At 40.3% G+C, this 24,432-nt stretch overlaps 1 protein-coding gene across 5 annotated transcripts in view; it reads left to right on the forward strand.

The window, feature by feature from the left end:
- The first annotated feature begins 431 nt into the window (after positions 1-431).
- Positions 432-24,432, forward strand: part of TENT4A (terminal nucleotidyltransferase 4A) — a 62,392-nt gene continuing 38,391 nt past the window's right edge. For all 5 annotated transcript variants that reach the window (XM_049824072.1, XM_049824073.1, XM_049824074.1 and 2 more), the window contains exons 1-7: positions 432-1,606; positions 16,011-16,134; positions 17,662-17,708; positions 18,641-18,761; positions 20,356-20,463; positions 21,188-21,316; positions 22,409-22,622. In XM_049824072.1, coding sequence (XP_049680029.1) covers positions 777-1,606; positions 16,011-16,134; positions 17,662-17,708; positions 18,641-18,761; positions 20,356-20,463; positions 21,188-21,316; positions 22,409-22,622 — 1,573 coding nt within the window. In that variant the 5' untranslated portion in view covers positions 432-776. The remainder of the gene's footprint in view (positions 1,607-16,010; positions 16,135-17,661; positions 17,709-18,640; positions 18,762-20,355; positions 20,464-21,187; positions 21,317-22,408; positions 22,623-24,432) is intronic.

A 24,432-nucleotide genomic window follows, 5' to 3' on the forward strand; every position in this document is an offset into this window, starting at 1 on the left:
TCCGAAGGGACCAGCCCCGGCACGGAGAAGACAACAACGCGGTGCTTGGGGATAGACGGCCGCCGGGCCGCGGCTGGCTGCTGCTCCGGCCGCGGCCTCACACAGGCTCCCGCCAGCAGGGCCCAGCTCGCAGCTGCCGCCGGCCGGCAGGCAGGGCCGCCCGGGCTGAGGGCGGGAGGCCGGCCGGGCCGCTCTGCGCAGGCGCGGCGCCCGCCGAGCCCCCGCCTCCCGCCCGAGGAGCTTCCCAAACTTGCCGGCGTCCCCCCCCCCCAAATCCCGGGCGCGCACGCGCGGGAGGACGCGCGCGCCGGAGCGGGGAAAGCCCGCCCAACGCCCTTCGCGCCCCGCCCCGCCCGCCTTCCCACCGCTCTCGGCGGGCCTGGCCCCGCCCCCTCCCGGGGCGGCCAGCGCGCATGTGCGGTTGCCAGGGCGGCCGTCTCCAGTGAAGGTTTAAAATCTGCGGGGCATGCGCAGTGCTCGTTCTGGCCCTGGCGAGGGGGACGCCACATTGGAACGGCGAGGGGGAGCCGCTGCGGGCAGCGCCGGGCCGGGTACAGTTCGCGCCGTCTCCGCTCCTCCCGAGCCGCGCTCGCCTCGCCCGGCTCTGCTGCGCCCCCCTTCTCCGGCCGCCCTCCCGCCCTCGTCCCCGCGGCACATGCCGCCGCTGCCGGCCCGCGCCTAAGCGCCGCTGCCGGGCCCGGCGCGCTGAGGCGAGGGAGCGGGCGGCGGCGCGGCGCTCTGGCCGGGCCGTGAGGGTCGGAGGCGGGCGGGCGTGGATGGATCCCCGCGTGGCCTGGATCCAGCCCGAGCAGAAAGGCCCCGCGAATGCGCTGTGGATGCAGATCTGGGAGACCTCGCAGGGCGTGGGGGGCCGGGGCGGCGCCAGCTTCCCGCACTACCTCTGCCTGAACTCCCCGGCTCTGGACTCCGCCGCCTCCCCGCCCCGCGGCCACAGCTGCCTGCGGCTCGGGGCGCCCGGCGGCGGCGCCTGCTGCTCCTCCTCCTCGCCGCCTTCGCCTTCGCCTTCCCCTCCGGCCCTGCTGACCGGACTGGTTCCCGCCGGCGGCGGCGACGGCGGCCCCGCGACGGTCAACGGCGGCGAGGGAGGGCGGCGGCTGCAGAAGTCGCCTTCCGTGTCTTCCTCGTCCTCCTGCTCGTCGGTGGAGTCCGGCACCGAGAGCCCCGGCTTCTCCTCCTCGGGATCGTGCAGCGGCGGCGGAGGCGGCGGCTCCTCCTCTTCCTCCTGCGGCCCCCGGGCGGCGGCGGTGGCTCCTCCCGGGCTGCTGGGCAGCGGGGCCGGACCCGGGGAGTTTTTTAACTTCCACGAGAACAAAGTGAACGGTGTGAACGGGCACCACCAGCCCCCGCACCTGGCGCGCAGCCCCCACCCGCCGCCGCCGGCCTCTCCCCAGCAGCACCAGTACCACCCGGGCCGTAGGAAACGAGAGAATAAAGCCAGCACCTATGGGATGAATTACCTGCTCTCCGGCAGCCGTGGCGTCGCCATCAACAACTCGCCCCACCAGCAGCGGCAGCCGCCTCAGCCAGCACTGCAGAGCCCTGGCACACCCTGGAAGACCAGGAAATACAGCCCGGGCGTGCAGGGGTGAGCAGCCGGGACCCCTGGGGCTGCTGCAGCCTGAGAGGAAAGGGGGACCTCGGCGGCCTCTCCTGCGGCCCCGCCGGGCACGGGGCGGGAGGTGTGGGGTGTGGGCTGGGGCCACACAAATTCCTCCGGAGCTGGTTGCGGCAGTGAGGTCGATGATGGAGGATGGTGGGGCACAAAACCGTGTTCTTTTCTAAATCACCTTGGCCTGCGCTGGCTGGGTGGCTCCTGACCGAAGTGGCAACGCGGGCAGGGCCTGGGAACCTGCAGATGCAGGGTCTTAGGCCTGCTTAGGTTGAGAGGTGAAGTTGCTAGGCCACCATCAAATGACACCTACAATAATCAAAGCAAAGATGGGTGGGGGATGCTTGTCAAAGCTCCTAGGGGTCAATTCAGAGCATAAGGGGGAAATGGAAGGCTCAGAGAAAACCCTTGCACTCATTTTTAAGTGCTTCTGCTTAGGGTGTAGCAGGCTGATTACTTCGGGGAGTGTTAGGAACATCAGTTGAAAGGGAAGTGCCCAATTCTGGCTGAAGTAAGCATGAAAGTCAGTGTGGTCTTGGGACGTTTTTGGGGGAAGTGTTCTAGCTCTAGAATAGATTGAGCCAGCCAATATCTGAACTTAAAACTTGGCTTTCTAAAGAGATCGCTTTTATGAAGCTTATCCTATTCTGTGGCTGTAACTTTCTCATATAAATGGGTAGTTAGCAAGGCAGAGTATTCAGTTTGGTCTGATTGGTGTGTAGAAGGGACTAAACTTCAGCAAAACGCCTCTGGGGTGCTCCGTGAGATTTCTGTATTTCAGCTGCCAAATTTCACTCAGTCAAGGGAAAGTGTTACTTTCTGATGTTAAGGTTATTTTATTCATGGAAAAAGTGCTGGCTGCATTGATTGACCATAGCAGATTTCTGATGTCATTTCAAAAGTAGCTTCTTGGAACTCCTAAAGTCCAAGACCCTTGGATGCCCATGGAGTAAAGGCACTGCATGTTTGTAGAGGGAGGTAGATAACAGGGTGCGCTTTCAGAGCTGGAGAAATTTGGGAGATTTAACTTAAGGACAGCATCTTCCTTTTCTCTTTTGCATGGTACTATCAGGCGTCAGGTACATTAAAGTTATCCAGAAGTTTTAAAAGATGTTTTCTAAGTTCTGTTTTTGCAAATCGTACCCTCTCCTGGGGAGGATAAGACTTAAGACTACTGCTTTTTAATTCCATCCTGAGACTGAAAATGAAAATTGCTTACAGGAAGCTGATTTGGATGTTTAAGAGGTGTCATATGCTGGGAGCTTTGGGTCCTGTACTAATAAGATGTGTGTCTAAAATTCCAATAGTATCTTAAAAATAGTCTGAATTTCTTTGTTTTATTTCCCTAGAGATGTAGTAGAACACCAAGTTAACATTTTATCTGTGTAAGGCAAGTCAGTGTCACTGAGGTAGATCTCCAGGCAGGCAGATGAGGGAGTGCCTGGGGTCACCCAGCAGGTCTATGGCAAACCTGGGAATTGAATCCAAGCACGGCAGGTTCTGTCCTCTAGCTGTTAGGCAGCACCACCTATCCTTATCTTTCATCTTCTGCCCTTTTGTTTTCTGTTGGCTTTTCCCTTAATAAAGCTTATGCCACTTTTCAAGTATAAGTTTATAGAGAATCCATACACAAGAAAATTATTTAGCCAAGCTTCAGTTGCGCTGTTCAGTTCCATAATACAGGTTGTTCTTTTGCTGATGCGTTAATGACAAGTTCTTGGCTAAATATCTTTGAAAGTGGAAGCTGTGTTTCCTGATCTTCTGTCATGGATCTGTATTACTACAGTGAGATCTGGTGCTAGGAGTGGGACACTGGTAACTACAGCATGTGTGATCCCATAGGTCCAGCTTTCCTTAGAGTAGCAGGGAACTAGTGCTGAAGGAGAGCATGGAAGTTGAAACTATAGACTTAAATATGAGAAGCAGTTTCTGCCTTAAACTTGGAGTTCTGTTACCCAAGGTGAGTTTTGGACAAGTGTGTATTCTAAAACAATTTTCTGATTGGTGTTAGAAATTTTTTTATGAAGTACTTACATGATTGAAATAACAAAAATACTGTCACCGATGGAGTGGCTTTAGGTGTTTTATCTTCTGCAGTAATTCCTGACTACTGGTGAGTTTAACTGAATTTTCCTGAAGCCAGGGCTGGTGTATTAATTGGCTATTCAAATAAAAATGCACTGAAAAGACTGGGGTTGGAACAGATCCCTACACAAGTTTCTTCTGGATCCTTTATGTTTCTGATTTGTTGCCTGGTGTTACCTGGAACTGTCAGCCCAGTCCTGAGGGACCACTTCCATAACTGTGATGGTCTACTGACAGAGCATCTTCAGCGGTGTCAAACTGGTGTATGCAACTGTCAAAAAATGTGATCCTTACGATCTTCAGTTGCAGTCTGCTTTGGACATAGATTATAGGAAGGAGGACTTGTTCATAGATGCTCTTACACTCATATTATGCATGAATGTTAGAGCTTACTCTGCCATGAGTACAGTTCTCTGCAGAATGTTTTTCTACAACATGCTGGAATTTCCAAGTGATGTGCAGTAGCTCACAGTGTTATTGTATTGTCTTTTGGTAACGGACTAAGAAGGGTAATCTCTGCCCTCTCCCAGGGTGCAGTAGTACTTTTGATGAAATGCCTGCATACTTTGAAATAGCATTGTGCTCTCTCGGCTTTCTCATTCAGAGCTGGAGATGGTCTGTAGCAGTGCAAGTTGTCACTGTTTTTTTTTCAAATGGATCATATTCAGTGGCTTTGTGATGGTAGGTGTGGTGAGGTTTAGGAATGCTTTATGTTGTAAGGGCTGTGTTTTGCTCTGTTTTATGTACAGCATTCCTTTTTTCTGGTGGACTCCTACCTATTGCTTTTACCACCTTCTGACAGCAGCATGCCAATCTTTTGTATTGTAAAGGAAATTCTCCCTCTCATAAAACACAAGTGTGAATAGCCATGCTTGATTAGATTTCATCCTAAAGCTATGCCTTAGGATGCCCTAGATTGGCCTGTGTCATCTTTTTCCAGATTTTTTGAAGGTAAGGAGTGAGGAGAATGAAGCCATATTTATTCCAGTGCTTCAACAGAATGATTAATGTAGAAACAGTGTAAATTTTTAAATGCATGGGTTTAGGTTAGGAGTACTGATGACAAAATGATTGGTTTCATATGCAATGCAGATGAGCGTCCTTTAATATTGTGAGGTTAGCTCAAACTGTTATGACTGATGTTCAGAACTATATATGGCTTCTTGCTGTAAAGTATCCTCTGTACAAGAGGATGCTGTAAAGTATCCTCTGTACAAGAGGATGCTGTAAAGTATCCTCTTGAGTGGTTTTAAACTACATCTAGCATCTTAGGGTCTGCTGCCTTTGTACATCAAAGTAATGCCTTCTGTTTCTGTAAAGTTGGTATCTTAAATATATCTGACTAATTTAAGCATCCAGAGAGCTTAAAAGTGCTGGAATTTTATTTCAAAATATAGAATCAAGCTATTCTAAACTTTTTACTAAGGTCTCTACTGCTAGGTTTGCATTGCTTGGGTGCACAGATAATAGGGCATTTATCTCTTAAGATGTAGCTAATAGCTTATGAATAGTATAAAATCATATCTGATTTAATATTATTCTGCTTCTTAATAGGAATTTAACAAAGTAACTAAAGAATTAAAGCATTTTTAACAATATGAGCCTGTTTTGCTTAATACCTTCAACTACATATTCAGATAAATTGTAGATTTTGAATGAGATCAGTGCTAAAATACCTGGCATATCTGCTTGGTACATTATAGTGCTGTGCAGAAACAAAAGAACTGGCTTGTTGAGGATTAGTGTGAATACCAGAAGTGTTATGATACATTGGAATGGTGCTCTGCCTGAACTAATTAGCATTGGATATCATCTGTCTACTTACTGCATTCATATTTCCCCCTCCATACCTGTTGTCTTTAACTGTTTCTTGATAATGACACAAAAGTTCTGTTGTAGAGCACAACAGTGCAAACACCTCCACATTTGGTTAGGCTGAAGGAGGATTCAGGCCAGCCTTGTCTGGTGACCATAGCAGATGCCTGGGAAGAGTCCTCATAAGCAAGGTAAGCTTATGACGATGCTTCCCCAGAAGACTTGTTTCAGTGTTCACTAGTTTGGAGCTGAAGGATACTGTGTACCAAACATGATGTCCAGAGATTCATTTCTGTAGCTACTCAGATGTGGTGGTGTTACTATATACTAAGTGTGTATTAGGTTCTGTAGCTACTCAGATGTGGTGGTGTTACTATAAACTAAGTGTGTATTAGGTTTTGTTTATTTCTTCATCTGTATGCTGAAGTGTTTGTAATTCCAGTCTTACTGGGTTTTTTGCTTTTATGATATATTGCTGAACTTCGGTGACCAAGATAAATTCAATTACTGGGTTCTGTGCAATGCACTGTTAAAAATGCATTGCATTCAGGGCCTTCCAGAGCTCTAGTTCCACGTTTATCAATCCTCACTTCTTATTATGCTGCTGTCAGAGCTGGACAATGCAAATTAATGTGTAAGGATGCCACATTGTCAGCCCCTTTTGCAAATTTTATTTTCTTGTACTTTGAGCTGGAAAAATGCAGAATTGGGAAACTCTGTGAAGCCTTTACTGTCTACACTGGGGTGTCCAGCACTTGTAAGGGCTTTAAAGGGATTCCCAAGGCTGTTATTCTAACTCCGTCCTGTACTTAACAGTGCTGTCTTGCTTTAATACCTTCTAATAAAGAATTAACACAGTGGGCTATACTTCACACTACTGTTAAATCATTAGTGTCTGTTATCTGCAGTGTTCGGTTGTTACCTGTAGTGAAGGTCTTAATGTAAGAGGCAGGCAGTGCTGGCAATGTACACTCGATTCTTGTTTCATCTGGCTTTAGTATCGGGGCAGAACTAGGCAGTATATACTGTAGTATGCAAGGAGGAGAGCAGGGGTAGCTAGGGCCTGTTAGTCGTAGTAAATTTCTGGACAGAGACTTGAGAGAGCATCGTGATGTGGTTGAAAGGATTGTTTTCATGCCTAAAGGTTGGTACGCAGCAGAGTTCAAGGGTAGCTGCTGGATGAATTGTCAAAAGAACATAACATCTCTTTTTTGCGGTCGACTAAGTTGAGTGGAGTAGGTAAAGCTCAAAGTTTCCTTGCAAAGTGGCTGCCTAGCATAGAGTTAGACTCTGATGCTTTTGGTAAGGGAATGAAAGGAATATTTTGGCAGCAGTAGACTTGAGAGAGAATATAGTATTAGAGGTCAGAAAGGCTGAGCTACAGTAGTAAAACATGAGAAGGCTTTGCATGACAGGTGCTCACATCTGTGTGTAGAGGAAAATGGGACATGTTTGGAGCAGTTTAATCCTGGCATTGGCTTCATGATGCTTTTCACAGTTGTTAGACTTTGGCAGTAGAGATAATTGGCACTAAGAACATAAACAGCTGTACTGGGTGAGACCATTAGAGGCCAGTGCCAAATGTTGGGAGAAGAATATATCCACAGGAGCCTGTGATGCTATTTCCTGGAATACTCTCTCAGATTTTAAATGATCTATGGTTCTTGGACTACCTGGGCTACAGGCAGTGCATTGTTAAACTTGTGGATTTTATGTATGAATTTGTCTCATCTCATCTTGAGCTGGTATGAGCTTCTGGGATCACCAGCGTCCTGTGGCAAGGTGTTCCCCAGTTGAGCTATGTGTTATGTAAAGATTTTTTTTTTTGGCCTGAGGCTGTCACTAGGGTTGTAGGTGCTGGCAGCCACAGGTCTGTGCATTAATGACGCAGTCCATGAATGCTCTTTGTGGCTGACTTGAAAGTGGGAAGGGAAAAGTTGAATCACCTGACAGTTGTCTGTTTTCTAGTCTATTTAATCATTCCTTGTATTTGAAGCTGATTCCTGCCTCTAGATTTTTATCACCTGTGTATGCTTTACAGTTCTGTTGTATCTTAGGGACTTGGATGAACCAGACCTGTATGTGATAGTGTCACAGTATTCCTACATCTTAGGCTATCTTGTTCTATCTTGTACTTTGTTTCCTGATTACTACCATGGGACTTGCCTGTTCTTTTTGCTTACTGAGTATTGAAAGGACCTTTTAACAGAATTCTTATTTCAGTATCTTGATTATCAGTGTTTAGAGCTGGTGTAGAGCCCCTCATTGCATCTTTGTAAAGATAGAATTTTCTCATATGCCTCTGTTGTGCTTATATTTATCCCATTTCAAATTCTGCCTGCTACTTCATTGTGCACTCTGTGTTTTAATGTCAATCTGCAGTTCTTGAGCTGGCTTATTCTAGATAACCTTGCAGCCTCGGACTTCTCTTCTTTACTATTTGTCCCAATGCCAGATCACTTAGGAGGATGTTGACTAGCATAGAGCACTTCCGGGCTTCACTAGTGACCTTCCTTTAATATGGAAACTAAGAATTCCGGCTGCTTGTTTTCTCTTTGAAACAGTTCTTGATCTACATGAGGGTCTTCCCTCTCATCCCATGTCAGCTTAGTTTCTTCATAAGTCTTCATAAAGACATGTGGGACCATTATCAAATGCCATTTGGAAATCCAAGTAGATAACAGGATTTCCTTTGTGGTTCACTGATTCTTGAAAATAATTCCAAATGGTTTTAAGATGCTACTCCGTTTATAAAAGCTATGTTGACATCTTGATACAGTCATAACTATTCATGTATTGCATTGATTCTACTTTTGACTAGTTTGACGGTTATGAATGGCAAAACTAATGCTTTTAAATTAAAAAAAAATGGCTGCTTAATGTTCTTCTGATACAAATGCAGTATCAAGTGAGTGCTGCTTTTGGTGAATACCAAATTATCAGGAATAGATTTTGCTGTGAAGTATTTTCTACTAAAAAGTTGGCTTGGGACAAGTTCTCCCTGTCTAGTTAGATATCAGGGAAACCTCTGAGGGATAAAAAAAAAAAAGAAAAAATAAAAACTGGCTTCTCTACTTGTCATGCATTGTGATCACTTAACTTTCTCTGTTCTGATCACTTAATTCACTTAACAGAAGCAGGTTTTTTGGGCTCTTGAGCTAGTTTATCCTTTCTCAAGCATAGGTTTGCATCTCATTAAGTTGTTCCTCATAATCCTTTTTAATATCCTTAATCTTCCAATCCTCTTTTCCTGCTTTGTACATGACTTCAGGATTTCTGAAGACATCTTCTGATGGAATCCTGTGACAAGGTAGTAGAAGATCTTTCTTTCCCTAAAATCTGATTAGTGATGCATGCTTTTGCTAAACAACCAGTGTGGTATCTTTAATACTGGAACACCTTATTCTTTTGGTTGAGATTCTTAAATTAAGAAGCTCTTTTATATGGTGAACTGCAGCAGTACTTAAATCCAGAAGAGGCTTTTCCAGCTTTCGTTGCCTTGCAGAGATACTGACTTTGAATGTGCAGGGTTTACTGCTGGTGGTGCTTTGATGGATGCATTTTGAATTAGGCTCTGCTGCTTGAGATTATATCAAGAGTTGCTGCTTCTTTTAAATGTTTCAGTGGCTAACCTGGTGTAATGTATACCTGATCTACATGGGCATAATTAGTCTCTCATCACTAATGTGTTTTTGCTGTTGCAACCTTTCTGACTTGTCTGGGATGTTAATCGCTTGCTATCTTTGGGCATTTGGAGAAGAATAGTATTAAGACAGGAATTTCAGTGTTTAGCGGTTCTATTTATTGGCATAGTGAGCTTGCTGATTCAGTTCCAAGGTTTAACATATGGTATGCTCCTTCACTGATGCAACAAAATAATTATGTGATGTTTTCTTGGTGGTGTGGTGAAGTCCAGCAGCCTAAGTCAGGAGTGATGTACAGCTGTTCAGAAGCTTATGTAGCAGATCTATTTTGCCATGTATTAACTTGAGGATATATCGGTTTCTTTTCTAGATTTTTATAATGCAGCTTTTTCAAAGTACATCCAGCCATTGAAAGGTAATTGGTTGAGTTTTGTTGGATTGACATACTTTGCAAAAATAGGTTCATTTTTGATTCTTTTTCTCTTCCAAAATGCAAACAAATTCTGTTACTTAAGTATGGAAATTTGCGGTGTAAATCAGTCCAGCAAGCTTAGTTTCTTGAGTGCGTGAGCTGTCAAAGTGCTCTTAAGAGGTAAAATTTAATTGACAAGAAACTCAATCTAAAATTAGGACTGGCTCTGACTTGCAAGAGTGTGGGGCAAAGAGAAGGCTTAGAGGGGAAATAACACGATCTCTTGTGGAAAAGGTACAATATATGTTATAAACCGCTCTTTGTTCTGTGGATGAGAACAAAAGTACTTTATTTCCATTCTCTCCTTAGCTAACATGCAAAGTAAGCGTGATTCTTCTTTGAGTTTAGTATTTAGGGTACCTACCTGTAAAACATTTCTAAGTTCTATACAGTTGAGATTTTTTTTTATGCCAGTCTTTGAGTTTGCTGCCTTCCATACAATAACAGTGACAAAGGTAACTGCTGTCTGAATTACGTAGTAATGCGAGACTGATTTGGTGCGGCAGTACGGTCTGTGAACATAACACTATGTCTTCATAGTTTCTTTCATCTGTAAGCCTAGAACATTGCATAGGGCATAGAGTACTATTATCTGAGTGTTACTGGTAGTGAGGAGGACTGGTATAAAAAAAGTAAAGGCACCTGATGGGTGTTGTGAGTGGGATGGGAATTGTAAGTTCTCATCTTCTTGGTCATAGTTCTTTTTTTTCTACTTTTGCGGATGTCTTAATCTTAGATAATATTGGAAAAATTCTGTATCTCAGAATATACTGTTGCTTTCAATCATATATATATTCTCCTTTATTTCACTAAACTGTGTTCCCGAGTTTTAGACTGTAACACTGATTTCAACTATTGAATGCATTTGATGGTTATAGTGTAAGATCCCACCTGCATTTCCATGATAATGCACTTGTGCTTTGCAGTAGTTGTAGGTGAAGGTGTAGTTCAACAGATTTCTGAAATATGCACAGTGGCTGCTGGGCCTTTCGCCATTTAATCTTGAGACAGTGAAGTCCTCGGGCATGTTTCTGAATTCACACTTTATGAAAGAACTTATCCTATTATTAGTAACCTTTATTTCAACAAAGCTTCTGTTGAAATGCTGCCTATGCCTCCCCATTTCTTTACCTCCCTTTCCTACTCACCCCTGGTGTTACACCCACATGCTTTAACTATGACATCTATTCTTTCCTTTTATAAGGATTCTTGGCTGATGCGTTAGACTTTTCAGTTAGAAAAATATTCTTTACTTACTGGAATGAGTATGTTTTTAAAAAGGATCAGTTGTTCCATGTAAATGATGCAGTCATAGCTCTGTTTCTTTAGAATAAATTAATGTGCTTAGTAGTGTAGACATGATGTTGAAAAGAAACATGCTTACTTGAGGGAACAAAGTTGCTGTAGCTTTTCATTCACCTAGTTTGTTGATGTTGTTTGAGAATTTCATTTCACTGCATTGAAGTTAGTCCTTGAAGTAACAAGTCAATGTCATATATAATAATAGTTGTAACAGTACAGTAAATGATGAGTAAAGTAAATGATCTCCTTTCTTAGAAACCTGCCTTTAAGGAAAAACATTACAAAGGTCTGAGAATGTCTCCTGAGCATTATTTTAACCTGAAGACTAGAAGTGTGTCTGCCTTTCCTAAAACAGTAAAAGGGATAAATTTTTGGTAAACAAAAGGTGTCAATTCTGTTGCATAGTTCAGCCTGAAGTAGCAGATGTTTACTGTGCTTAGCAGTAATAGCATTAGTGAGTGGTAGGTACCTCCAGGCTGTTAAAATTAGCAAGCTGAATAGTGTAGCAAGTACAAGTAGCCTCTCTTCTGCATCCCTGCATTCTAATCTTTTCCACCTTGCATTAACAGTACAGTTAGATCTCACCAAGAGTTTCATTCCCAGTGTTTCTATAAATATAGCAAAACTGCCTTGTGAAAAAGTCAATTAAAACGCTTATCTTTGCTGGGAAAGTAGTGTAATAGGCATCTTAAAATGTGATAGAAGATAGCTAGGTGCTGGGATGCTGCTGGAGCCCAAATTTTTTAGGACACCAGAAGGAGATTGAGAAAATTGACTCATGCTGTATGTTGAAAGAAGTTCTATCTTTAAAAAAAAAAAAAGTTAAGATGTCACTTATATCTGCATGTACATCATGGGCTGCAAATTGTAATTCTGTTCCTAATGTTAAGATACTGTCACAGTATCTTACTTAAGTCACAGTACACTTAAGAAGTAACAAGTGCTTATGAAGGTCGTAGAGACTACATCAGCAAAATACTCTTGTGGGAATATCCTGTTGTGATCTGGTTTTTCGGACACCAAATTATTCCTTCAGCTAATAGAGAAGTTACTCTGAGATTAGTCCTAAGCAGCATACAGCATCTTGTTTTATGTATATCAGAGCTGCTTTTTTTTGTGACTGTGTTCCAATAACCTTGTCTGAGCAAAGATGTTTAGAGAAATGTAAACTATAGTAACATTACATTTTAAAAAAGTATCTTGGTTTTGAGAAGCTTCTTCAGGAGGAAGCCAAAAGGGTAAAATGCTTGAAAATGTTGTATTAAGATGGTTTTGTTGTCATATGCTGACTGTGAAGATAGCTTTGACTCTTATCCAGGAGAATGTAGGCCAGGAAGATGATGTTATCTGAGAAGTAGAAGCTGTTGAATTAAGGAAAACTGGAAAGAGCAAACAAAATAGAAGTCTGTTAAGACAGAGGGTTTGAGAACTGCTTTGCTAAGTGCATTAGAACCTGAAAACCTTGCACATCGAAAGCAAGAAACTTGCCAGAGTCACTAGGGCTCAGAGAGGCATGAAAGGGCACCCAAGAGAAGTCAGATCATGTAGTAAAAACTAAGTGAACTAATTGTATTGCTTTTTGTTAGAGAAGGGCTTAAGAGACTTCTCACCAGAACTTTCTTTGACTCCAGGCAACTGTCATTTTAAATTTCAGTCAGGAGCATCTAAATCCATCAGCAGAATGATAACTTTTACAGCCATGTCTGGTGATATATGCTGAAGAATTCCAGAGGAACTTAACCATGAAACCACAGCGTATGGCTTGATCTTTAAATGAGTTTTGATTATCTAGCTCTTGTGCTGTTGTCCCTTGCAAACTGAAGCATTAAATGAAGTGTTGCCTTGCCAGTGCAAGGTAGAAAATATGAAGGTGACTTCTTAAAAAGTAGATCAGGCAAGTAAATGTAGACTAGTGATGGCTGATATTCTTTGGAGTCTTTTGTGATATAATTAAAAATTGTGACAGTGTATGTCATCTGAACAGAACCTTAGTGGGGCAGTGAAGTGAGAGTTCTTGTGTGCTTGCTATTTTTCTGACCTTGCTGACACTAGGGGCTGCTTTTGAAAGACTACGCCGTGTATGGTAGAGGCTGCAGTGTGTAGGGGAACTGAGACTGCTTTTATTCTCCTCCTTCCCTAATATGGGATGGCTACTGTAAATGCATTTCTTTCAGGAATGTCTGGATCTCCTGGAGTGGTTGGATGGGGTTTGATAACAAAACAGAACTTATTTGTGTGAGTAAACATAAAGAAAGGAGCTAGTGCATACTTTGATAAAGTTAGTTGTGCCTCACAGGTCTCATTTCCTTGGAGGCTTTATTGTTAATCCTTAGTCGTGTGGTCAGTCTGATAACACAGAACTGTTGGTGTTTTTTCTTTTTGGAAGAATGTTTATGAGATACTGTTTTGAAGACTGTAAAAACTGAAGAGTCACAGGTTTGCTGGGCATATGGGTTAGCTGCTTAGAAGTAACCAGGGGAAAGAAAGAATTATTTACTTTATGATAAGGGAGAGTTACCAGTGGAATTACTCAAGACCCTGTTGCTTGATATAGTCATAAATATCTGGAGGGAAGAAATGATTGAGAAAAGGATAGAAAGGATAAGAGAAAGCTAGGACTGACCGCAGACAGTTGCCGTGGGACTTCATTGTTCATTAGATTATAGAATTGCTGATAAAATTAAATTCTAGTAAATATGGAATCATGAATCTGAAGAAAAATAATTCAGGCTGAATATACCCAGTTGGTGGGCTTTATGTTGGTGGTTATTGTTCAGAAAACACTTTGAAGCTCCTTTGTAATGGGTTTCTTTTAAAGAGCAGGGGTATGCTCAGATATCCTCAAATAGCAGTTAACAGCAATCCTTGCAAAGATATGGACAATAAAATGAGAACAGGTGTGTGTCATGGATTGAATGGCGTAATTATAGATTGGCTCTGTGTGCATTTTTGGCCACCTGTCAGAAAACATGGTGCAGCTGAAAAGCTGAAGAAGGTTAGCAGTGATCAAACTTTGGACCTGTTCCTGTGTAAGGAGGGAAAAACAGATGAGGATTGCTAGCTTGAAAAAGAACGGGTGGATAGAGACAAGTGGATATGAATTGAGAGCCTGAGAAGTGTTACATTTGGAGATGAATTGCTAGTAACTCCCCCCTGCCCCTCCAAGAAAAAAGAGCATCAGATAAGATCATTAACAGGCAACAATTTAAAATAAAGCACTTTTTTATTCTAATGCATACTTAAATTCTCAAAGTATGCCATGAATAACTAAAGCATAAAAGGACTAAAAATACCTGGAAAAATCAGTGGAAGAAAAGTCCTTTCAGCTAATAAACATTATGGTTGGGATCTACCCCAAAAGTATGCCAAACAAAATTATTGGAGGCTTGGAAGGATTGCTGCAAGGGGTTTGGATAACTGCTTTGTCTTTTCTTGCTTTCACCTTGTATCTGCCTACTGCTGATTTTTGTAAGCAGGACAATGGGTTGTCTTTAGTTTGGCCCCACTGCTGTGAGGTGTATTCAAGTATTTTCTTCATTGGTTTTGTCATTTTGGAAAGGGGGGGCAGGAAAAGCATACTTTCTAGAAGCAAAATAAAATAGGAGCATGTTAGTTTGTATTTTCTGTCTTGCTCTGAAGTTTTGAAATCAAGTAGATTCATCAACAAACTGAAATATTTAAGTCTGCTGCATAGTTAAATGTTCAATTGTGGATCCAGGCCCAATTTAAGATAAGAGAAAGGGCAAACTGTAATTCTAAATCTGTATGCTTTTAGAAGTATCTTTGTGCTTTGGTGCTAAAATCTGAATAGAATGTGGATAGAAAGGAATCCTGACACTTAAAAATTAGGCATGTGGTCTTTGGAGACTTATCTGTTAGAGTGGGAATTCTCTAGTAAAATGAATTACAAAAGTCTCAGGTGAAGAGTTAAGAATTCTCCCAGAGATGTATAAAATTTTCCTTTTGGAAGGCAAAGTATGTTGACTTAAGAATTGAACCTGACTTTTTTTGGGGTGGGACGGACAGTATTTGGATTTCACTACGATGTTGAACTGTTGTCTTTCTTGAATTAGAGAGAAATCTCAGAAATATGTCAACATCAAAAAGGTTTTTGTAAAATATCACAGCAGTAGTTAGTTACTTTTTTTGCATGTCTTGGTGCTTTTCCATTGAAAGCAAACATGATGTTCACCTGAAAACTCAGATTGATCTTCTTTCAAATTTGGCAGCAAGTGTGCTGTAGTATCATGAAATGGGAAACAAAAGGACTTCACAGGTGTATAAAGATCCAGTGTCAGAACTCCTCATGTAATGCTGGTATTAATGTACTTTACACTTGAGAATATATTTAATGCTTCTCACTTTGAGTAGTTCAGTTGGAACGTCACTTCCTATATGAATGAATGGCTAATAAAGGGCTTGAGTGGTCAAAGGAATCACAGTTTGTCAGAGTGGACATTTTCACATCAAGGAATACTAAAATGTCCCTTTTATCACTCTCTACAAAAACTCCTTAATGCCAGTGGCCTGATTCCAAGTCCATGTAAACTTCCATGTACACAGAAGAAAGAACCCCTAGAAGAACAAACTTCCTTGAAGATTTTAATTGTTCTTGTGCTGCTTCACATTTGGATCATTGTGTAGTTTTTAAGACTATGCTTTGTTTTTTAAAGAAAATAATCTTTGGGAATCAGGAATTGAATCTGACCTTCACTGTTGAGCCAGTAAGAAAGTTAGTAAATGTCTACTAGTGTTTGTGTCCTGTGTCTTTTGACATATTTAGCATTTAGGTAATGTGATGGGGGCCAATATGTAGGTATTGCTGAGGTTACTGTGAGGTGCTGCCATGAAAATCAAGTATGATTATGTCTGTCCCAAATCCCATATCCTAAACCTTCCAGTTTCCCATATGAAAGCCTAATTGTTGTGGTATTCACCTTTCTTGAAAGTACTGCTGGCTTTGGTTATATGATGATATTTAATAAAGCCTATGACCTGTTTTTGTTGAAATTTATTGTAATAGTTAAATGGTCATTATAACTGATGCTACTTTCTACTTTAGACTACATGAAGAAATAATTGACTTCTATGACTTCATGTCCCCTCGTCCTGAAGAAGCAGCTATGAGAAGAGAAGTGGTGAAAAGAATAGAAACGGTCATCAAAGATCTTTGGCCTACAGCTGATGTGAGTGTAATTTAAGTGTTGATTTGCTTCTCTAGTAAATTGTAGAGCTCGGTTCACTTAACCTTGCTGTTATCTGTCTGTGTTTTAGAAATGAACAGATAAGACTTCAAACTTAAGGCAATTGACTTAATATCACAGCTCTTGCAGTCCTTGGCAGTTTATTTTAAAAAGTGGAGGAAATTTAAAACCTAGATTTCTGGTTAATGAAGGCTACTGATAATTTTTTCATTTTGAGAACTGGGGATGTGAAGAACTCTCCACTTTAAGAAGTGTATTTCTTAAAGACTTATTAAATTGATTGTCTCTGCATAACTTAATTTTTAATATTAAAGTGAGGCTGACTACCTATGCATCCATTTCTGCAAGGAGTCCTGACTCTCTGGATATTTGTAAATACAAATATTTTACAAAAGAACAGTTAAAGAACCCATATTTTTTTTGTACTCCTCACAAATTTGACATTCAGGGAATTACTTTAGCCCTGCTTTAGTGGGAAGGTTGGACTTGACTTCCTGAGGTATCTTGCAACCAAAGTTGTTGTAGTTTCAAACCCCTGGTTGTGGTAACAGTTTATTACCCCAAGAGTAGGTCTCCTCCAAACAAAAAACATCCAAAAGGAATGTAATGTAAACTGTATCTCTAACATCACCTTTCTGATTACCAGATAGTAGCATTGTCATTAATAAGCAGAAAAACATTTCAAACCACTGATTTCATAGCATTCCGTGACAAAGAGTGAGGACTGTAGCCACAGTACTGAGCTAAAGATGCTATAAATCTCATCTACTTCATCCTCACCTGTGATTTCCCTTAGTAATAATATTTTTCTGGCTTGTGGGAACAGATTTTAACACTGAAATGGCCCAGAGTTGCCCAGCCTTTACATAGGTCACTTCAAAGAAGTGAACTTGTAGATTGTGCTTTGCTGTAGCAGAGGAAGAATGTTTCAATTCTCTAGATTGGAAGCATAGTAAAGTATTTGATGTGGACCATGAATGTTTCTTCAGCATGCCTTCTTTTCCACACACAAACACTACCACAATTTCATAGTCACCTTTTACAGTAAAATCTGGAGTATTCATGTTTATCTGAATTATATGTTTAGAAGCACTTGCTGTTTTTTAAACCTAAAAATTTGGAAAAATGTTTCCCTTAAACTCTTCCAATTTCTGTAAAGCTGTTCTGTGAGGAAAGAAGGGAGCAGGAAGGAAGGAAATATGTAACAGCTTATACTTCTGTCGAACTGGAAATAAATAGTGAAAAGGACTTGTTTCAAATGCTTGTGCTCAGCTGCTAGCAGGATTGGTAGTCATTTCATGTTAAAAAACCCCAATGGCTTCTAAAGTTGCATCTATAAAAGAAAGTGTATTTGTACAGGCTTAACAGAGTATGTAGTAAAGTAAGTTCAATAACTTTTTTCCTGGGCTGTATCCTTAGAAAGTCCAGAAAAATTTTAAGTCTTGTGAAAGTAAATTAAGTGAGCATTCATAATTACAAGATATTTCACTGGTGGTGGTTTTTTTTCAGGTCCAGATATTTGGCAGCTTTAGTACAGGGCTTTATCTTCCAACTAGGTAAGTAATAATTTACTTTTATATAGAAGCTTGTCATCTTTTAGAGTAATGGTAAATTTCAAAGGTGAATTTAGACTGGAATGTGTAAACCTATCCAAACTTCCAATAAATTTTTTGCCTAATGTCCCATGTGACAAAGGGAAGAGCTTTTGAACTTACAGATCTGAGAAATATTTGATATATCATTGTACTGCTTTAGGTACTTACTGACCCTTTGGTGAATTACCTTTTCCTTGTGTCTGAGGTTAGTCTTTGGCTCTTTGTTTTCAAGATACAATGAAATTGAATGTTTAATATTTCCTGGGTAAAGATTGTGTTTTGTTAAATAAGGTGAATTTCTAAGAGTGTGTCACTTACCACAGAATTACTGTGCAAAGTCAGAGGAGTCATTGCAGGTGTGTTTCTCCATTTTTTTTGAGGAGCAAAATGTCTTATTTAATTCAGTGTTTTATATTGCTTAACGGTTCAAGAGATGGATGTAGAAAACCTGTGTAGCTGTGTCTTAAAGACTATGTTGTCTTTACATCAATTACATTTTCAGTAGGAAAGCACTGGAAATTTCATTTCTATGAATAACAATGATAAAAATTGTTTGGAGTATTGACATGCCTGCCAACATGGGTAGATGAGGGTAGGATTGGGCTGTGGAAGTCAGAGGGGAGCGAGCAAGAAAGGTAAAAGGGAGAGGAGCTCAAAGAACTCATAAGAGAACTGAAAGCAAGAAACTAGAATACTACTTTGGGTCCTAAAGCACACAAGACCATCTCTTACTTAACATTGCTTAAGGAAGCTTATTGGGAGCCTAGATGAAAAGTTACAAAATGATCACCCTGGAGGACTTGTAATATGTAGGATGCCAATTGTACCATTTTTTTTTTGTGGAGTATTATGCTTGAGACTTCAGGATCTCATGCTGTGTTCTTTTTGTCTAGTGATATTGATCTAGTTGTTTTTGGGAAATGGGAACGGCCCCCTTTACAGCTGCTGGAGCAAGCACTACGAAAACACAATGTGGCTGAGCCATATTCCATTAAAGTACTTGATAAAGCTACGGTAAGTAATAGTCTTTGGAATACTGAACTGAAAAGCTTTCAGACCACTTAAGATGTTGGTGATAAATAGTGTTCTTAAGTCATGAAGCAAATGATATTGTCTTAAGCACAACATTTTGCTCTGCAAAATTTTAGTAGAATGTGTATGGATTTAGCAATAGCACAGTTTTTTATGCGGACAGTGGTAATTCTCTGTAGTATATCTACTGGAAGACCATACTTTTTGCTTATCTTGTCAATAAAGATCTGAAATTTTTGCAAAATATCTAGTAAAATAAATTAACTATTTGTATAATGTTTTTCCACTGACCTTTGAGAGGACTTTGTTTAGTCAGGGGCCAGTAACTAGAGCTGTCCACCTTGAAACCCTGATTTTTCAGGTTGTCTTGTTTCTGATGGCATAGTGAAGTGTTCCAAACCCAACATTTGTTTTTTCCCTTCCAAAATATGCTACTTAAGAGCTTTATTTCATTTGTGAAACTGATGTGTAGTATCTCTTGCATCTGTCTTGTAAGCCTAAGGGATCACATTGAATATGTTAAAAACTTATAGTATAAGAATTTTATGTTACTGAGCAAGTGTTGTTTTCCCCAGGAGACTGAGAAAAGTATTCCAAACTTCTGTGAGCAAGCTGTTATGTTTTGTGGTCTCTTAAATAGGGTGACTCTTTTAGGTCCAGAAGATTCCTGTGGCTTGCATTGGAATAACAGTACATTAACAGTAGCTCTGGTAATCTTTGGTTTACTTGAGGATGGGTGGGATTTTCAGAATCAGTGATACCATTTAGTGATGGAAAATGGCACTAGGCTAGGCTTATCAATTCTACTAGCCTTTCTTATTTTATTCCCTCTGCTGTTGGTATAAAATGATGTTATACTTCTGATCTTTTTTATTTTCCATTTCAGATTAAAAATACAAGAAATCCAATTGTAAAATAAATGTTATCAGCTGAAGTTCAGGTTATAAGACAATTTTGTAGGACACTGTCTTCAAGGTGGTGGTGTGAGACTGAACTACATATTCAGTAGTTCTGTAATAATTTCTTTCTGCCAGAAGAGAAAGTACTGCTACTCCTGCTTTGCTTTTATCCATTCTGGCTTTTGTTTGACTCTGCAGTGAACCAGTTCAGCCTGATAAACCAACACACAGTGCTTTATTTTTTCTGCTAGGCTAGTCTTCTGTCAGTTTAGCAAGTGAATGGTGCGGTGCTGGGTCAGATGAATGCAGTTACCACAGCTTATGAGAGTAGAATGTCTCCTATTAACAGCAGTGAGTCATTAAATTAAGTAGATTTAGTTGTCTTACAAAACATTCATATTGCAGTTATGAAGGCAGATATTGAATAGCTATGGGAGGGTACGTGAGTGATCATAAGTTAATGTGTTCATACATGCATGTGTTTTTAGTCACCTCACTAAAAAGTATTCGCTTCTGAGTCAAGTTAAGATTATCTTTTCTCAAAACCATGTTTCCTTGTCTTGATAGTTGCATTCATTTGGACTCATAGTATTCATGTGTCTTCAGTGAGTAAGCTAGAGAATAGCACTGGTGTTGCATTTCTGGGGATTTATAAAACCTTGTTTTAACCTTTTCAGGTACCAATAATAAAACTTACTGACCAGGAGACAGAAGTGAAAGTTGACATCAGTTTTAATGTAGAAACTGGTGTGAAGGCAGCTCGATTTATCAAGGAATACATGAAGGTATCAGCCATATAATGAATGTTATACTACTTACCAAGGATGTGCTAAATGCCTAACTAACCTTTTTTGGTATGGCTTAAGACTTTTGAAAATTTATTGCTGAAGACTATTTTCATTAATACTAATTAAACATGGATATTTAATTTATTTTCTACTGGTATCTATTAAGTATTGCCTTCAAGTGATATGTGTTTGTGTGGATAAACCTATACACTGAAAGGACTTCTACAATCATATCTAGGTCTGCAGATAGGTACTAAACTTTGCTTCTAAAGCAAGTCTGTTCAAGTTTTGCTTACCTTGAATTTAAGTGATGCTTGATTATGAATACTATCTTCTTAAACAACGTCTAAACCCAATTTTTCTGTAGCTACATAAAATAAGGTTTACTTTTATGCTCTGCAGTAAAAGTACTGTTCAGATGGAAAGCTTTGACTATGAGTGACACTGGCATTCAAAGAAGGATATAAAAATCTTCCTGTTTAGGGGGAAGAAATAAATTTGATATGTAAGCTGTTTGATTAAATAAGAGTTGAAGTCTATTAATCTGTTTCTAGAATTAAAAAAAAAAAGCATGTTTCAGTTCTTCCTGTGGAAACACTTTATAGCACACTACTGAATAACATTTTTGTATTAGAGGATGAATCTTCTTGTGTTGAAATTGTGTAGTTATTTGTTTTGGAATGTTGACACTGTAATTTATAAGACTTGTTTTGCTTTGCAGAAATATTCTTTGCTGCCTTACTTGATTTTAGTATTAAAACAGTTTCTCCTTCAGAGGGACTTGAATGAAGTTTTTACTGGTGGAATTAGCTCTTACAGCCTAATTTTAATGGCAATTAGTTTCCTGCAGGTAAGTCTGTTCCTTATTTGTTTCTGTATTCTTGAAAGTACTTTGTTTTCTGTACTTATGCCCTGTTATGGTGCTGTTTCTTTGACTCCCATAGCAATGCATGGGTTTACTGTTACAGCTCCAGGTGTTTGATCACTGGCAGTTCCTACAGATTACCTCTCAAACCTCAAAGAACTTCTGTTCACTGCATGAACTGAAACAGCAGCAGGAGCCTTGTGATTGGCATAGAGGCTGTGCATTGCTTTCTATACCAGGGCCTATGATGTGGATTATGCTACCTTCCTGGGCAGCCTAGTCTGGTACCTGAATCATCTTGCTGGTGTTTTGTAAATCTGCCAGTATGCAGTTTAAGTTTGTTGCTTCCTAGACTACTGATACTGAATGTGCAGAGTAGTTGATTTCAGTGTTTATTAAAATTATGAAATCAGTCAAGTTGGTTTTTAATTATATGTTGGTTAGGTTTCAACATACTTAAAACTGGCAGATATTGTAGGTAACTGATGAAATAGCTAATGAGTTATAACTGTTTCTAATAAATTTTTGTGATAGTAAGCTTTGTACGAATACAGTGAGGTATGATGTTAGTGTCTCAGCAGCTGTGATAGAGTAAAATCCTACATATTCTGCTGCTGTTAATGATTAATTGAAATATTAGTATAGATTTTACCTACTGTATAGAATATGGGGAGGTTGAGAAAAGAACTGCATTTCAATTGGGATAAATACATTCCCTCCCTGCTTCTGAAAACATTAAGACTGATGGATTTTTCTGTGAAAAATCAGGTATTGCTCTGTTACTAATTAAGCCGTAATGTAGCATGCAGTACTTTAGTGCTTTTGGCTTCGGGAAAAGAATTTACTAATCCTGAAAAAGCTGGAAGAGGAGGGAAGAATTCTTTGGCTGCCAGATACTGCTGAAGTGCTGCCCCCTCTTGGTTATGTGAAAGTAGTTTAAGTACATGAAGAATTAATGACTCAATTCAGACTTGTGTAACAAGATTATACTCAGCTGTTTAAATGAGAGCTTTTTGTTGCACTGTTAGGTCTGAAAAGTGTTAATTTTTAATAATTATCAACTGTTCTGTGTCACAGCTGCATCCAAGAATTGATGCCAGAAGAGCTGATGAAAACCTTGGAATGCTTCTGATAGAATTTTTTGAACTCTATGGAAGGAATTTTAACTACTTGAAAACTGGTATTAGAATAAAAAATGGAGGTGCCTATATTGCCAAAGAAGAAATTATGAAAGTCATGACTAATGGATACAGACCATCCATGCTATGTATTGAAGATCCTCTCCTGCCTGGTAAGACTGTACACTTCTTGCAATATTCTGGAGCTCTGGCTCAAGTTGTGCTCTCGCAGTTTATGTTAGAACCCCTGAAGTCTGTCAAATGAGTTAAGAAGCTGCACTGAGAAGACACTGTTGCTGGTGTCAAGGTGCAGTTATGGAGATGGGCTAAGAGATAATGACCTGAAGTTTCCTGAGATTCATAGCCGGAGTAAATTGAATTGCATGCAAACAGCGCAGATACATAATGCATTGGAGATTTGGAACTGTGCTAAATGTATAGTAAGATTCTCTAACAGCGCTGAGGGGTAGCGAAAGAAAGAGGTCTCGGAAATCCTGGAAGGAGGTTTGTTAGTAGGAATAGCTCTCTATTGTTCATTATGAGAGAATGAGAATGGAACGTGTAGCTTTTCCTGCCACAGTCTGTGGTGCCATACTTCAGATAAATTATACTATACGGTAAAGAAATGCCCCAGATGAGGTACCTCTTCTGCAGGGCGGTGCAGTAGAGACTGCACAGGAACATGGGTGTATATCCATGAATGTGTAGCAAGGCAGCAGCTGTATTATGGTGTTGGTGTGAAGAGTGGTTTGCATAACTGGCTTCTGTGCTGCACAGGGAGCTTTAGAGAATGCCAGTTGTAGTTGCATGTACTTTTGAAAGTAACTACCTTAAAATATTTTTTTCTTTGTGATTTGGTTTTGATTCAGTAACCTTCAAAGTAATCAAGATTAATTTTAGGTGAGCTCCTGAAACAAATTTCTAGCTTTATAGTACTCTGGATTCTATTTAGACTGTCACAAGTAGCTGAAATTCCAAACCAGCTTTTTAACAAAATCAATTTTCAGTTAATTTGGACTTCAGCATTTATATTTCTATAATGTAATTGGCACTTAAACTCCATACTGTCACGTCTTGTGGGTAGACTGTTTATGTATGGCACTTTTAAAGCAAATACCATGGATCAGTAGCTGAAGTCTGGCACCTTTCTAAATATTCAATATGCTGAATGTTCATAGTTTTCTCAAACAGGTTGCAAGCTAAGATGCTCATTTGTCTAACCACATCTCTATGTTTCTAGCTCTGAGTTTGTATCCATCATGACTCTGGACTCGGCCAGGCATAAGTGTGATTATGCAGAACTTTCATTGTGTTATTGAGATTTTCCTTCAGTAGCTGTGTACTTACTTGCCTGAAGACCTGTTTGAGTAGCAGCATGAGCTGCATTTCTTCAAAAACCTTTACTGTCCTCCAGTTCTGTTCCCTCCTATCTGCTGAGGACTGAAAGAGAAGAAATTACATACACTGCACAATATTTTAATCACTGCTAATCGTGCTTTGGAATTTTTTCTTCAGTGACTCTTCAGAGAAGAAAAAAAATAAATCGCAAGTCTAGTAGGGGCTCTGAACTGTTCCTCCTAGCACAAATCTTGCAGAAGCAAAGAAATGTAGTTTAGAAGAAAGATACTTATATGCTGTCAAAGAGTTAAGAATTAAATTTTAGATGAGGTTATATGGGCTGAGGTAATGTAATTCTTACAGTAAAGTGTTTTGGTAAGGGAAATGAAAGCTGACAATAGCTTGGTTACCTGACCACTATGTCCCATAGGGATATTTTTCTGGCAGCTACCACAGAGCTTCAGAACTTGCCTGATGGAACTAGGAGGAAAATTATATAGAACATATGGGATGGCTCTTTGAATTGGATCTCATGAATACAGCCTCCTTAGATCTAGACTTAATTGCATATTCCTACAGTATCTAAAAGTACCTGTCAAGTGTATGTAGATAACGTCTAGAATTTTGTTAATTACTTTAGTTCAG

The sequence above is a fragment of the Accipiter gentilis genome, chromosome 20 (genome assembly GCF_929443795.1).
Source record: "Accipiter gentilis chromosome 20, bAccGen1.1, whole genome shotgun sequence".
NCBI classification, from domain to species: domain Eukaryota; kingdom Metazoa; phylum Chordata; class Aves; order Accipitriformes; family Accipitridae; genus Astur; species Astur gentilis.